Source organism: Coregonus lavaretus (assembly GCF_964263955.1).
Source record: "Coregonus lavaretus genome assembly, contig: HAP1_SCAFFOLD_8247, whole genome shotgun sequence".
Classification (NCBI taxonomy): Eukaryota; Metazoa; Chordata; class Actinopteri; order Salmoniformes; family Salmonidae; genus Coregonus; species Coregonus lavaretus.
The window spans coordinates 6807-22030 of NW_028156866.1; the positions used below are offsets into that span (position 1 = coordinate 6807).

The 15224-nt window shown below is 45.2% G+C and overlaps 1 protein-coding gene across 1 annotated transcript; it reads right to left on the minus strand.

Moving 5' to 3' along the window:
* Positions 1-560: 560 nt before the first annotated feature.
* LOC311119624 (glutamate-rich WD repeat-containing protein 1-like) lies at positions 561-6516 on the minus strand. The gene is made up of 7 exons (XM_084194300.1): positions 6267-6516; positions 5905-6022; positions 5544-5706; positions 5180-5390; positions 4917-5062; positions 4533-4724; positions 561-1157 (listed from the first exon to the last, which is right to left on the minus strand). Exons 1-7 carry the CDS (start codon positions 6478-6480, stop codon positions 849-851), a joined length of 1353 nt encoding a protein of 450 aa, XP_084050426.1. The 5' UTR covers positions 6481-6516; the 3' UTR covers positions 561-848.
* Between the last annotated feature and the right edge of the window lie 8708 nt (positions 6517-15224).

Here is a 15224-nt window from a genome sequence, read left to right on the forward strand (position 1 = left end):
ATATAGACAGGTGTGTGCCCTTCCAAATCATGTCCAATCAATTAAATTTACCTCAAGTGGACACCAATCAAGTTGTAGAAACATCTCAAAGATGATCAATGGCAACAGGATGCACCGGAGGCCATTTACGAATCTCGTAGCAAAGGGTCTGAATACTTGTGTAATAAGGTATTTCTGTTATTTTTTAATAAATTTGCAAAAATGTCTAAACCTGTTTTTTGACTTTGTCATTATGGGTATTGTGTAGATTGAGGGGGAAAAAATACTTATCAATTTTAGAATAAGGCTGTAACGTAAGAAATTGTGGCAAACGGGAAGGGGTGTGAATACACTGTATATGAAAATACCCTCAAATAAAAAGGTGACATTCTGTACTAAACCCTTTGATATCAAAGCCAAATTTAATTTTAGCATCACCGTACAAATACAGACATAGGGAAGTGTATATCAATGGAAATGAATAACTCATGATCTTGAGCTCATTCCTTCACCATGTCAACCAACAGGACATCAACAGGCATTTTGTTGGGTTGAGAAAATAATGGAATACCTAACAATAATTGAGTAATGTGTTTTATTGTGTACATGTTGGTACACATGCAACATGTATAGGCCAGAAGGAACAGTCATCTACATGACTTCTAAACTATTAGAGATAAGGTCAAGGATAAACGGGGAGAGTTGTAGTCAGTCAAACTGTAATATACGTGCACAGTACATGGTAAATGCCTGCCAACAGAGCGGTGAGGGGACTGATAACTGTAGTCAGAAACACAGGCACACACTTAGACCCTTTCTCACACGCACACACACACACCATAGACACCCATTCACACACACACACCCCACTATACAGAGATGGTCCTGAACACGTTGAAGCCTGACAGAGCAGTAGAGACCATCATCCCGGGTATCTGCGGGTGCCAGTGGATCTCCTTGACCTCTGTCTGACCCTGGTGCAGGAACAGCAGCTGGGGGGGCAGGTCCTTCACCCCCTCCGACCTCGCACCCACATCGCATGACTCCACCGACAGGTCCCATTGGCTGACCACGTCGTCCGCTCCAGAGGCGGCGAACACGCTGGAGTCCACAGGGTTCCATTCTACTGATGTCACTGGCGCGCTGTGCTGCTTGAAGTTAGCCACCGGCCGGCCCGACTGAAAGCACAAGTAGATAATATTACGGTTTAGCATCATCTCTCCTCACTTCTGTTGTGAACATTCTGGTTTAGATTAACTGCATAACTATGTCTAAGATCTGCCTTGACAAACACACACTGGCCTCAGACCAGTCCTATGCACGACCTCCCAAGTTTAAGGGTTCTAAAGCGCAATACGAGGCAGACCATGTGTTGATTTGGTGCTCCTCCGGCACGTCAATGAGTGATATCAAATCTCTAAACCTCTAAGCTAAAAAAAGCGGGCCAGTGTGTGGGAGCCAACTTTTCCTCGGCATTCCACCCACATCTTGAAATGCCATCATACAGGATAAGACAGGATTACTGTGGGTGTAGAGGAGAAGCGGTGGGGGAGACAAGAGGAGAACTTATCGCATCATTGTCCAATGCGAAGAAAACACAGGTAGAGATTGATGCTAGTGTGTGATTGTTCAACAGCAGTGGCGTGCAGTGAAGACTAAGTTGCGAATGGAGCCATTTTAAACACAAACTAACCAACCCAGATGGTGAGATAATGATGCAAAGATGCCATTTACGGTGTTTGCATTGCTTCCATTCCTTTTTATGTGGTTGTTAGTCTCATGTAGGGTTTCATATTTTCCAGAAAATCTTCAAAAAATCCCTTTCAGAAAATGCAACCATCCCGGTAATATACTGGTATTCCTGTTCAAACCGGAAATGCTATTTAAAAGCATATAACAGCAGGGGGGAAAATCTGACATGATTATACCAATACAGTGAGGGAAAAAAGTATTTGATCCCCTGCTGATTTTGTACGTTTGCCCACTGACAAAGACATTATCAGTCTATCATTTTAATGGTAGGTTTATTTGAACAGTGAGAGACAGAATAACAACAAAAAAATCCAGAAAAACGCATGTCAAAAATGTTATAAATTGATTTGCATTTTAATGAGGGAAATAAGTATTTGACCCTTCTGCAAAACATGACTTAGTACTTGGTGGCAATCACAGAGGTCAGACGTTTCTTGTAGTTGGCCACCAGGTTTGCACGCATCTCAGGAGGGATTTTGTCCCAATCCTCTTTGCAGATCTTCTCCAAGTCATTAAGGTTTCGAGGCTGATGTTTGGCAACTCGCACAATTGGCCCAGCGTCGTCCAGGGTAGGGGAGGGAATGGCCGGCAGGGATGTTGGTAGAGCATGGTGTTTGCAACGCCAGGGTTGTGGGTTCGATTCCCGCGGGGGGCCAGTATGAAAAATAAATACAAATATGTATGTACTCACTAACTGTAAGTCGCTCTGGATAAGAGCGTCTGCTAAATGACTAAAATGTAAAATGTAATGGAACAATGTTGCAAATGTCTATTTCCTTGAGTGTGTTTGTGCACACAATGTACCTGCCATTTTGTTAACAGTGAGTAGCTGCAGTTTATATTGTGAGCCTTTGCCAGTGCCACACAGATACCTTGGAGATTTGTGAATTTGAGATTGTCTTCAGTAACTGTGTCAAGAGGTTGCGTGTAGCCTACACGATAGTCAGCAATGCAATTTATGAATGTGAAGTTTTCTATTGAAGACTTTATGTTGAGTAGGTCTATAGACTAAATATGGTAGGCTGCTAGCGTTGTGATGACTGGTCTAATGTAGGTTATGAATGAAGCCAGAGTTGGTATGTCCGGTTCATGCATGGAGCTATTCTCATGTGCATATTTAGCATGAACCTACAGGATCGGGTCACCGCCTTGATGTTATCGGAGAACGACAGGGTGTTGTCCAGGGTCACACCAAGGCTCTTCGCACTCTGGGAGGAGCTATTCTCATGTGCATATTTTGCATTAGTGCTGCTTAAAAAAATTATATTACGCCATTGGTCCACGGGACCCCTCAATCTTTTTCTCGGGAAATGGGAAGGAGCTTGGTTGGGAAGTCCTGGGATACCAGTCACCGGTATTACATCCTAGTCTCATGTTGCAGTAGCTATGATGACAAACTTCTCCAACAAGTATTGAGACTTTACTCACTAACCAAGCATCAACTGCGGCTTCCTTTATCAAAATAAGTTATGACAGGTTTTTCCTATGTTAACTGGCTAACTTGGAATGCTTTGTGAAATACTCCCCCACAGTGCTTGCTGATGGGTATTGGGCAAGGCCATGATGACATGTCCAGGGTCCAGTTTACCGATAGCGATGGAATTTAGGCTTATGATGCATTGTTCCTACAACGGCCGAAGATGTAACATGCTTTTCCCAAAACACCACGCAGAGAGAATGTTTGCTAAGTGTGTTGTTGAGGCATGTGTCGATACTGATCGGACCGAAAGAAAAGCAGCGATGCGCAAAGATCAGCTTTCTCCATTTAAATCTTACCTTTACATTAGAATTATTCCACAATACTGATGACGGATCAGCTTCTAGATCACCTTTAACTGCCAACATTGAGGCTGCTTATACTACTGCTTAGGGTATATGCATTAGGCCCTACCCTATAATTACCTTATAATAATGCACCAGATAAAGATTTGGCACATCATTGTGCAAATGTTACACACCATGAAATATATGGAGGCAAAAACTACAAACAGTAGCCTACAATTAGCAAAATAGAACTCAACTCAATTAACATTAGGGCTGTGAAAATACCAGTATTGCAATATTTCTCCATGGCAAAAATGAAAACACGACGCAGGCCAAACTTTCAGTCCTTTAAAAACCTGCTGTATGAAAAACATTGTGTGCTATAGCTTGGACAATAAATAAATGTGACTCTGGTTGACAACATAATGATGTTGGTTTCCAACATTAGGGCTGTTTTCCTAAAGAAGCTAAATCTGCTTTGTGTTTTGTTTCCTTGCCATGATACTAAATAGTATCATTCCGTCCCTAATTAACATGAAATTGATTTCAATATGATTTAAATATATAGGCATGTAGCCTAAACTTTATTCATCTGTTAATGCAGTCATCTCAGTTTTCAGTTGAAGCATATTTTTATCATCAGTTTGTAAAAAATGCAAAAACTTTGGCAACTTTGTATTTGTAGTCAACTTCGTTCGGAATTTATTGGCGGTTGCAGAGAGACAGATGGCCTAAACATCTTGATTCTGTGTTTAGCAGAGAACTTTGTGCATAAAGTGAAGTCAATGGGCAAAAAAGCATCTAACGACACACTTAGCTGTTCAAGTGGTCTAAGACGGTCAAATCAAATTCTATTGGTCGCGTACACATATTTAGGCGATTTAATGATGCTCCTACAAAGGTTCTAACGATGAACTTAGCCTTAAGTTTCTTTTGGGAAACTGGCCCTGGTTCGTGCCATAGGATCAGCTGACCCTCCCTAAATCCCAACCTTAGACTAATGTCGAGGAGCAACTTAACCCTACTGCAGTTCTTACCTGGAACTGCCTCAAGTCCCAAACTTTCAGGAGTCCGTCGTCCCCGCCGGACAGGATGAATGGTTCAATCCTGTTCCAACTGATGACGTTGACGTCTGAGGAGTGTGCCTCATTGGCACAGAGCATGGAGTTGGGCGGGGCTCTGGTGTCCCAGACCCGGATGGACTGATCCACAGAGCAGGACGCAAAAACCTGGGGGAGGGTGAAAAAGAGGGAGGAGGAAGAAAAAGAGGACAATGAGACAGAACGTTGCCGTTTTAGCTGTAATTCTGCAACTGACCTCATTTCATGTCTGCTTCTACTGACATTAAAAAAGGCTAAAGTTTCTTTAAGCCTATTGATATTGTCACTCAGCCTAACATCCTACTGCTTCTCCCCTCATACCGTGGCTTCTGTGGGTGACCACTGCAGGTCCTCCACTGACTTGGTGTGAGAACTGAAAGGCCGTTGGTCGATCTGCCAGGAAGTCCCTCCCTCTCGCGGTTCCCACACGTGGATGTTCTTCTTGCAGTCGCCACTGACCAGCCGACCTTTTAGACAAAACATTAATTTGGGATTTAAGCCGACAGCGTAGACGTCCCCTAATGCATAGAACGGTATCTACACAGCGGTACTAAAACATCAGACATGGAAATGGATCAACTCACCAGGTACTTTGGGCGACCAATCAATGGCAAAGCCCTCCGTCATGTGACCTGAGAAACTGAAGAGGGGCGTAGCTTCCTTCTGCTGTTTGACGAAGGATGACATGGCAGCTGAACTGTGGACGGCTTCCATCTGGGATCGGAGGTCAAATATCTCCACCTGACCTTTCTCTGACCAGACAGCAGCCAATGACTGATCTCCACGATGGGTCACCTGGTGGGGAAACAGACAACGTTGATGGTGAGCCTTTCAAACCACAGTATACTACTGCCTCACATCACACACAGTCCAATCAAGGTGCATGTACAGAATAACAAACGGAGGGTGCAAGAGACATTCAGCTACTCTCCGACAAAACTCACTCACTCGGACTCTGTTGATCCCTCCGTAGTGAGGCATCATGGCCAGCTCCATCTGTGGCTTCTTATCTTCATCATCATCTTCATCACTCTCTCCATCACTGCTCTCGTCCCCCTCCTTCTCTTTCTCCGTAGTACCGTGGAGGTTGTGCATGCGTATGACAACCAGTCTTAGAGGAAGGAGGAGAAAAGGTATGGTAGGATAAGTCAACGAGGCCTGGGCAATGAAGGACTACCAATTGCGGGGTGTGCAAAAAGTATGTTCAATGTGAGTATTTGGGGATCCTTTTACACCAGCCTCACAATAGGTAGGCAGTCTGAGGGTATGCTGAATGTCATTGTTATGGATCGGTGGGTGTGACAGCTACCTGTTGCTGAGGGCAGCGTCGGCCTGTGTGCCTGCACAGAGCAGCATAGAGAGGGGATACTGCTCCCTGCCGTCTCCCTTCGCATCTCTCAACACGTCGAAGCTCAGGCAAGGAGCACCTGAGAGGGGGTAGATGGTGACAAAGCAAAACAATCAGCAAGCTGTGCCCATCTAGATCAATCTTTGGTGAATTACAAACGAATGCTATAACGTTAGCTAACAAGCTATCCAATACATTTGAAATAACAGTTCGTGACATTGTCAGTTTAAAACATTCAAATTGATTTGTTTGATGAAAACATTCAAATTGATTTGTTTGATGGCAATAAAATAACCCGATTAGCTGTTAACTGTTGGACCAACCTGTCTGACACTCGTGGTACATGCGGTAAGCCGACCGGTCCATCTCAAGCTCCTCTCCGGGTTGGAGAGGCTGTATACCGGGGACATAAACTTGAGTTTGCTGTTCTCCATACTTTCCCTCTTCTTCCATTTCGTCTTCGTCGCTGCCACCCCCTTCCATCTCCTCCATCTCTCCATCTTCGTTCGGAAGCGTGTCTTCTCCGGGCGCCGACATTTTGAGAGGGGCTAGGCTTTGCTTACTTCCGGTGGATTGATCACGTGGTCGCGCTCTCTCTCGCTCTCATTTACAATAATTCAGCTGATGTGGATTCCTGACCTCTTTGGCAGACAGTCTGGAATTTTGCCTGACCCTTGCTACTGCCAGTAAAGTCCACTAATTCTAAAAGCATCTAACCAAGGAAGGAATTACTGTAATCTTATGGATAAACAAAAAGTATTACAAAATGTAAAGTGAACCACATTTGAAAATAGCTGATTGTGAAAACAGTAGGCATTAGCCTACTCAGTGGCCACCCATTCAGAGCAGGTGGGTCAGAGCCGCATACAAACATGATCTCTTTTTTGCTTTCTTGAGTAAGGCAGCTCCAAAATGCAGGTGTTTCAGCCTAGCTCAGTGCTTTCTGTGGTGCAGGAGCAGCCAGCAGGAAATACAGAGCGTAGGGGTTGGTAATCTTATCTAGTTGTGCCGTGATTTGCTCAGTGTTCTGTCACTCATGGGGACACTACGTCACCGCAAAATCTACAGGGAGAGCTAGAAAGTTCAAGCCCCTTGGTTGCTGCCATAGATTTACATTAGAAGTGCCCATCCAAGAAGGCTCAAGGTCATTGGCCACAGATAAAATTACATCAAATCACGTTATATCTACCATAGCTTTGATTGGAAGGACCATGTCAACATCATACTTTAAAAATCTTAGCTAGCAAGCTAGACAAGCAGTCATTATCAAGAATCAAGTCGACAATCTACTGGCAAATCCTTTTCAATCCTTGTTATATGAAGATAAATTATAGATAAAACGTATCAGTGCTCATCGGCCATTGGACATAAACATTACACAACAAGTTGGAAATCGCAAATTCATCAGAGTGGTTTGGAAGAAATCAGTCACTAACTGCAAGTGTTGCAAAGCAATCACTAGCCTTCTATTCGGTGGAGAGGGTGTGTGGTCCAAGTCTGGGTTTAAGGGTCTCTTTTCCAAGCTTATAAAGGATAAACATTCACATGCAACACCATGGGCCAGAAATGGTTGAATACATTGTCCATGCTGTCAATCCAGCATGACTTCTGCTGCGTTCAAAACAACTGGAAACTCGGAACTGGGTGATCTCAGTCTTTAATCGTCCCTAATTGTGGAGTCGGAGGTGGTCGGGAGAGGTTGTGTTTTCTCTAGCAGGAGGTAAGCTTGGCTTCTTATATGGTGTTGAGTAAAGCTTAAACCATGTATTTAGATTGTAGGTAGGTATTGTAGTTAGGTATTATAGGTAGTTTACTTAGGTAGTTATTGTAGGTTATTGTAGGTAATTATTGTAGGTAAGTATTGTATTCGGCGGACCCCGGCGAAGCACGAGGCTAGCTAACCCACTACTTGGACCAACAAAGCTAGCTAGCTAGCGGGTAGCTACTGGTAACTTTTAGCAACTGTGGTTAGTTGTTTCCAATGTTATTTCACGCTTAAGAGTACCTGTGGTTGAGCCAGCTAGCTACCTACCATTCAGCTGTTTTTCTAACCTCGTTATCCGAGGCATTAACATTAGGTGGTTGGTAGCTGCTGTACTTAATTACAGCTACTGATTGCAGTCTGCCACCCAGACAGCTGGCGTCGGGTAAGTTTGGCTTTATACATAGCTTGGGCTTTGTCGAGTAAGGCTTAAACTATGTATTTAGATTGTAGTTAGGTATTATAGGTAGACATCGTGGGCTGTATATTATTAGGTATTATAGGTAGGCATCGTGGGCTGTTGTGGGTAGTTGTTGTATGTAGTTATTGTAGGTTACTTTTGTATTTGGCGGTGCCGGGTGTAGCACGAAGCTAGCTAGCTAACTCACCTCCTGGACTAGCTGGCGAGTAGCTATTAGCAACGGTAGCAACTAAATACAATATCCTTTTAGCCAGCTACATTCGTTCGCAGCGACGCCGTTTTTCAAACAAAGTCAACACAGCAGCCATTGCTAGCTAGCCAACACTACCAGCTAGCTGTACTGTAGTAGCTAAATACAATATATTTGTGCTAGCTAGCCAACGTTTAATTATTGCTGCGTTATGAAAGAACTAGACACGGACACGAATTATCTGTTTAGTGTGTTAACACACTATTGGTAGTTTGTTGTAACCAAGTATTGGTGCTAAACTGTGTGTTATTGGATGCTAGCATGCTAGTTAGCTATGGCGTCATAGTTAGCTAGCTGAATAAAGTAAGTTGAGTCTATTCCTTGAAACATTGAACCGCTGTAGTTTACAACAATTCTAATTTCTAAAGTGGAAGTTGGGAGAGTTTTATTCGGGTGGTTCAGTGAAACAATTATAGTTTCTGAGGTGGAAGTTGGGAGAGTTATATTTTTTTGGTGAGGGAGGCCCTGCTCTCTCCTTTCCCAGATGTTTAGTTCATTTCATTCCGATCTCCTCTGCATTATTGTAGCCATCTGCTACAGCCTGTCAACTATGCCTCTGCCTATCCCTGTTCTCTCCTCTCCGCACAGGCTACACAAACGCCTCACACCGCGTGGCTGCTGCCTCTCTAACCTGGTGGTCCCTGCACGCACCACACACCTGGAGTTCCAGGTCTCAGGCAGCCTCTGGAACTGCCGTTCTGCTGCCAACAAGGCTGACTTCATCCCAGCCTATGCTACCCTCCAGTCCCTCGACTTCCTGGCGCTGACGGAAACATGGATTACCACTGAAAACACTGCTACTCCTACTGCTCTCTCCTCGTCTGACCATGTGTTCTCGCATACCCCGAGAGCATCTGGTCAGAGGGGTGGTGGCACAGGAATCCTCATCTCTCCCAAGTGGTCATCCTCAATTTTTCCCCTAACCCATCTGTCTATCTCCTCATTTGAATTCCACGCTGTCACAGTCACTAGCCCATTTAAGCTTAATATCCTTGTCATCTATCCGTCCAGGTTCCCTTGGAGAGTTCATCAATGAGCTTGACGCCTTGATAAGTTCCTTTCCTGAGGATGGCTCACCCCTCACAGTTCTGGGTGACTTTAACCTCCCTATGTCTACATTTGACTCATTTCTCTCTGCCTCCTTCTTTCCACTCCTCTCCTCTTTTGACCTCACCCTCTCACCGTCCCCCCCTACTCACAAGGCAGGCAATACGCTTGACTTCATCTTTACTAGATGTTGCTCTTCTACTAATCTCACTGCAACTCCCCTCCATGTCTCCGACCACTACTTTGTATCCTTTTCTCTCTCGCTCTCCTCCAACACTACTCACTCTGCCCCTACACAGATGGTAACGCGCCGCCGCAACCTTCGCTCTCTCTCTCCCACTACTCTCTCCTCTTCCATCCTATCATCTCTTCCCTCTGCTCAATCCTTCTCCCTCCAATCTCCTGATTCTGCCTCCTCAACCCTCCTCTCCTCCCTTTCTGCATCCTTTGACTCCCTGTGTCCCCTATCCTCCCGGCCGGCTCGGTCCTCCCCTCCAGCTCCGTGGCTTGATGACTCATTGCGAGCTCACAGAACAGAGCTCCGGGCAGCTGAGCGGAAATGGAAGAAAACTAAACTCCCTGCCGACCTGGCATCTTTTCACTCCCTCCTCTCTACATTTTCTTCATCTGTTTCTGCTGCTAAGGCCACTTTCTACCACTCTAAATTCCAAGCATCTGCCTCTAACCCTAGGAAGCTCTTTGCCAAATTCTCCTCACTGCTGAATCCTCCCCCCCACCCCCCCCCCCCCCCTCCTCCCTCTCTGTGGATGACTTCGTCAACCACTTTGAAAAGAAGGTTGACGACATCCGATCCTCGTTTGTTAAGTCTAATGACACTGCTGGTCCTGCTCACACTGCCCTACCCTATGCTTTGACTTCTTTCTCCCCTCTCTCTCCAGATAAAATCTTGCGACTAGTGACTGCAGGCCGCCCAACAACCTGCCCGCTTGACCCCATCCCCTCCTCTCTTCTCCAGACCATCTCCGGTGACCTTCTCCCCTACCTCACCTCGCTGATCAACTCATCCTTGACCGCTGGCTATGTCCCTTCCGTCTTCAAGAGAGCGAGAGTTGCACCCCTTCTCAAAAAACCAACACTCGATCCCACTGATGTCAACAACTACAGACCAGTATCCCTTCTTTCTTTTCTTTCCAAAACTATTGAGCGTGCCGTCTTTAGCCAACTCTTTTGCTATCTCTCTCAGAATGACCTTCTTGATCCAAACCAGTCAGGTTTCAGGACTGGTCATTCAACTGAGACTGCTCTTCTCTGTGTCACGGAGGCTCTCCGCACTGCTAAAGCTAACTCTCTCTCCTCTGCTCTTGTCCTTCTAGACCTGTCTGCTGCCTTTGATACTGTGAACCATCAGATCCTCCTCTCCACCCTCTCCGAGCTGGGCATCTCCGGCGTGGCTCACTCCTGGATTGCGTCCTACCTGACCAGTCGCTCCTACCATGTGGCGTGGCGAGAAGCTGTCTCCGCACCACGTGCTCTCACCACTGGTGTCCCCCAGGGCTCAGTTCTAGGCCCTCTCCTTTTCTCCCTATACACCAAGTCACTTGGCTCTGTCATATCCTCACATGGCCTCTACTATCATTGCTACGCTGACGATACACAACTAATCTTCTCCTTTCCCCCTTCTGATAACCAGGTGGCGAATCGCATCTCTGCATGTCTGGCAGACATATCAGTATGGATGACGGATCACCACCTCAAGCTGAACCCTGGCAAGACGGAGCTGCTCTTCCTCCCGGGGAAGGACTGCCCGTTCCATGATCTCGCCATCACGGTTGACAACTCCGTTGTGTCCTCCTCCCAGAGTGCGAAGAGCCTTGGCGTGACCCTGGACAACACCCTGTCGTTCTCCGCTAACATCAAGGCGGTGACCCGATCCTGCAGGTTCATGCTCTACAACATTCGGAGAGTACGACCCTGCCTTACACAGGAAGCGGCACAGGTCCTAATCCAGGCACTTGTCATCTCCCGTCTGGATTACTGCAACTCGCTGTTGGCTGGGCTCCCTGCCTGTGCCATTAAACCCCTACAACTCATCCAGAATGCCGCAGCCCGTCTGGTGTTCAACCTTCCCCAGTTCTCTCACGTCACCCCCCTCCTCCGCACACTCCACTGGCTTCCAGTTGAAGCTCGCATCCGTTACAAGACCATGGTGCTTGCCTATGGAGCAGTGAGGGGAACGGCACCTCCGTACCTTCAGGCTCTGATCAGTCCCTACACCCAAACGAGGGCATTGCGTTCATCCACCTCTGGCCTGCTGGCTCCCCTTCCTCTGCGGAAGCACAGTTCCCGCTCAGCCCAGTCAAAACTGTTCGCTGCTCTGGCACCCCAATGGTGGAACAAGCTCCCTCACGACGCCAGGACAGCGGAGTCACTCACCACCTTCCGGAGACATTTGAAACCCCACCTCTTTAAGGAATACCTGGGATAGGATAAAGTAATCCTTCTACCCCCCCCCCCCCCCCCCCCCCCCAAAAAAAAAAAAAGTAAAGTGGTTATCCCACTGGCTATAGGGTGAATGCACCAATTTGTAAGTCGCTCTGGATAAGAGCGTCTGCTAAATGACGTAAATGTAAATGTAAATGTAATGAGTTCAAGGCAACTGGGAACTCTGAAAAAACAAGTTCCAACTGGGAAAATACGTTTTGAACGGTCATTCAACTCGGAATTCCAAGTCGGGAATTCAGCATCTTTCTAGAGCTCCGACCTGAAGATCACTAATGTCATGATTCAACCTTGTTTTTTTTCTGAGTTCCAAGTTGTCTTGAAAGCACCATAAATACAGAGAATGCCAGACTTTGATGACAAAGTTTATTGACAAAATTTGCCCACAATAAGGACCGCCGTGCCACCTTCCTGTTCAAGTGAGCACAGCACAACGGTGAGTCCAAAAATGTATTGTATGCTGCTGCATAAATTATGTAATATGCCAGGGAAATATGTATTCTGTAGCTAAGAAAGTAATACTAAGTGTATGTTGTGTAGTAAGCTGTTAGCAGCTCATGTGCCTCACCCTAATAATTTGGTACCTTTCCCCCTCATAACTTAGTACTACTGTTCTGACTTGGTGGTGCACATCTAGCGTATAGCCTGTTTTAGAGAAATGTCATCATCGAATATTGTAAGAGCTTCACTGTCTGCTTATGGGGCGGCGCACAATTGGCCCAGCGTCGTCCAGGGTAGGGGAGGGAATGGCCTGCAGGGATGTAGCTCAGTTGGTAGAGCATGGCGTTTGCAACGCCAGGGTTGTGGGTTCGATTCCCACGGGGGGCCAGTATAAAAAATAATGTATGCACTCACTAACTGTAAGTCGCTCTGGATAAGAGCGTCTGCTAAATCAAATCAAATCAAATCAAATTTTATTGGTCACATGCGCCGAATACAACAGGTGCAGACATTACAGTGAAATGCTTACTTACAGCCCTTAACCAACAGTGCATTTATTATTAACAAAAAAAGTAAAAATAAATGACTAAAATGTAAAAAATGTATATGCCCCCTTTATTTATCTTACGGTTCTGACTTAGTGTACAAGGATAATACTGTCAGAACGGCCCATGTTCTGAATTCTTTGGCTGTACATTTCAAAAGTGCTGAACAAATAGTAATGTTGACTACGTCCGTTTTAGCACGCTCATTAATGTCTTGTTCGAAATTACGGATTGCCTCTTATCCACTCATCGTTCCCTTATGCCATAGTTTGTACATCTCAATTGTCATTAGAAACCACATTTGTTTAAGCAAATCAGCCATATCAACTATGCTTATTAAAAAGTCAGTAAATGAGGCTGAATGAACTGTTTCGCTGCCAGAGAAGGCTCAGCTGATAGCCACGTGTAGCATCGGTAAGGATTCACTCCATGGTGCTGAAAGGAAAGCTCTGCTGTTAGGCCAGCTTTATGTAGGCCCTAACAATTTGTGAGGCACCCTTTGTTTGGCACCGTTTGCCACCGTTATAGTGCAATTAATGTATTGTTTAGTGTTGTGTTGTGTAGTGTAGTGGCTTTGCTGGCATGCATCAAAAAACATTTTTGCGAGTTTGACCCACGAAGATTTACATGCTAAAATCGCCACTGAGCCTACTGTCCAAACTTGCATTGCTGAGCCTGAGCATTATCATTGCAATTTCAGTCATGCAATATCAATACTATGCCACCAACTGGTCAACATTTTTACTTCTGGTGTAATGGTGATGGGTATTTACCATAGAGAATGATAGAGGCCTCTAGTGTCCAAAAGGTCGTATTAACATGGGCAGCGCCATAGAGCTCGCCAGCTTGTAGTCGTCAAAAACAGAAATGAGTTACCTCAGGTTCGTTCAGCCATTACTATTGGGAAAATGAATGGGGAAAGAACAGGGTTTTGTGATAAACGGCAAAAATAAGGTCTGAGGTTAACACAGACTTTGAAGATCAGAGATCTTATACATTTTGTTCTATGAGATAATATCAGTCAGCTAACATGACCTTTATGAATGATGAAGTCTTTTCTGTGCTTTATGTGTATTTTTAATTACATAAATGCTTCAAAATTCACAAAAAGTGATGTTAGCTGATGAAGATTCTCATAGAAGAAAACTTATCAAATCTCCTAAACCAGTATTAACCACAGACCTTATTTTCGGCGTTTATCCAAAAACCCTCCAAAAATTCCATTCATTTCCCCATAGGCTTTGTCCAACTAACCATGGCGGAGTTAGTGCCTACAAAAAGACACCATTACTATCTCTCTCTAATGTAGTCAACTGGGTGGGACTTCCAACTTCATTGGCTGATCCCTCCTGGTGACCCTGTTGGAGTCATGTCCAACCGTGTCATCAGGAGGGATCAGCCAATCGTGAAGAAGAAAGTTGACTATTTCAAAATGGAGATAGCCTCAATGGCGCTGCCCATGCTGTCACAGGTGCTATAATGGCTCGGATACAAAGACGTGTCCTCTATCTATCTCTACGGTATTTACTGCAGTCCCCCTGAGATCCCTTGGCCCTACACAACTTTACTGTCCAATTTGCATAGGTTATTTGTACTTTTGCTGTCTTATGTTATTTCCCAACCCTGGGGGTATGAAGCAGTTAATTAAAACAGAAAGAAAAACAGAAAGTTATCTATCTGTCCTCTCTGTGGTTGTCCTCTCCTCATACTAGGACAGCAAACATTAGCTGTGTGCATCTGTTTGTTTGACTCTCACTGTCTGTTTTGATGTTGTGCAACATTCCTGGCTGTGATTCCTCTTCTGATGCACTTACTTTACATCCTCTCTCTCTCTCGCTCTCTCTTTCTCTCTCTCAACTGTCTCTCTCTCGCTCAACTGTGTCTGCAGAGGTTTATCGTAGTTTCTCAGAAAGGCTGATGCTCATTCTGCTACCTCTATATTTACAAAAGGAAGTGAGACATGTCTTGGGGGTATTGTTGTTGGTCTATGAGCCTTGCTTTTGAAAGTTTGTGTGTATTAAATAAAGCACCTGGCTGAGTTTAATGGAAGTTCTGTCTTAAACAGCAGGAAAAAAGGGGCTCCTTCTTTTTGTAGCAAAGATTTTGCAAGTGTGCATGTGTGTGTGTGTGTGTGTGTGTGTGTGTGTGTGTAGGACAGGGTGTGTGCATGCATGGGCATGAGTGATTTGTGTGAGAAGAAAGATATCCTATAATTGAGTTGTGATGCTACATTCCATGCAAAGTTCATTCCCAACAACTCCCGTCTTCAGCTCTGCAGCTGCAACTGTTCAGTCAGTGTGATACTCACAGGAATCAGCCTGGAAGCTGAGCAGAGAATGACACATTGTTCTGGCC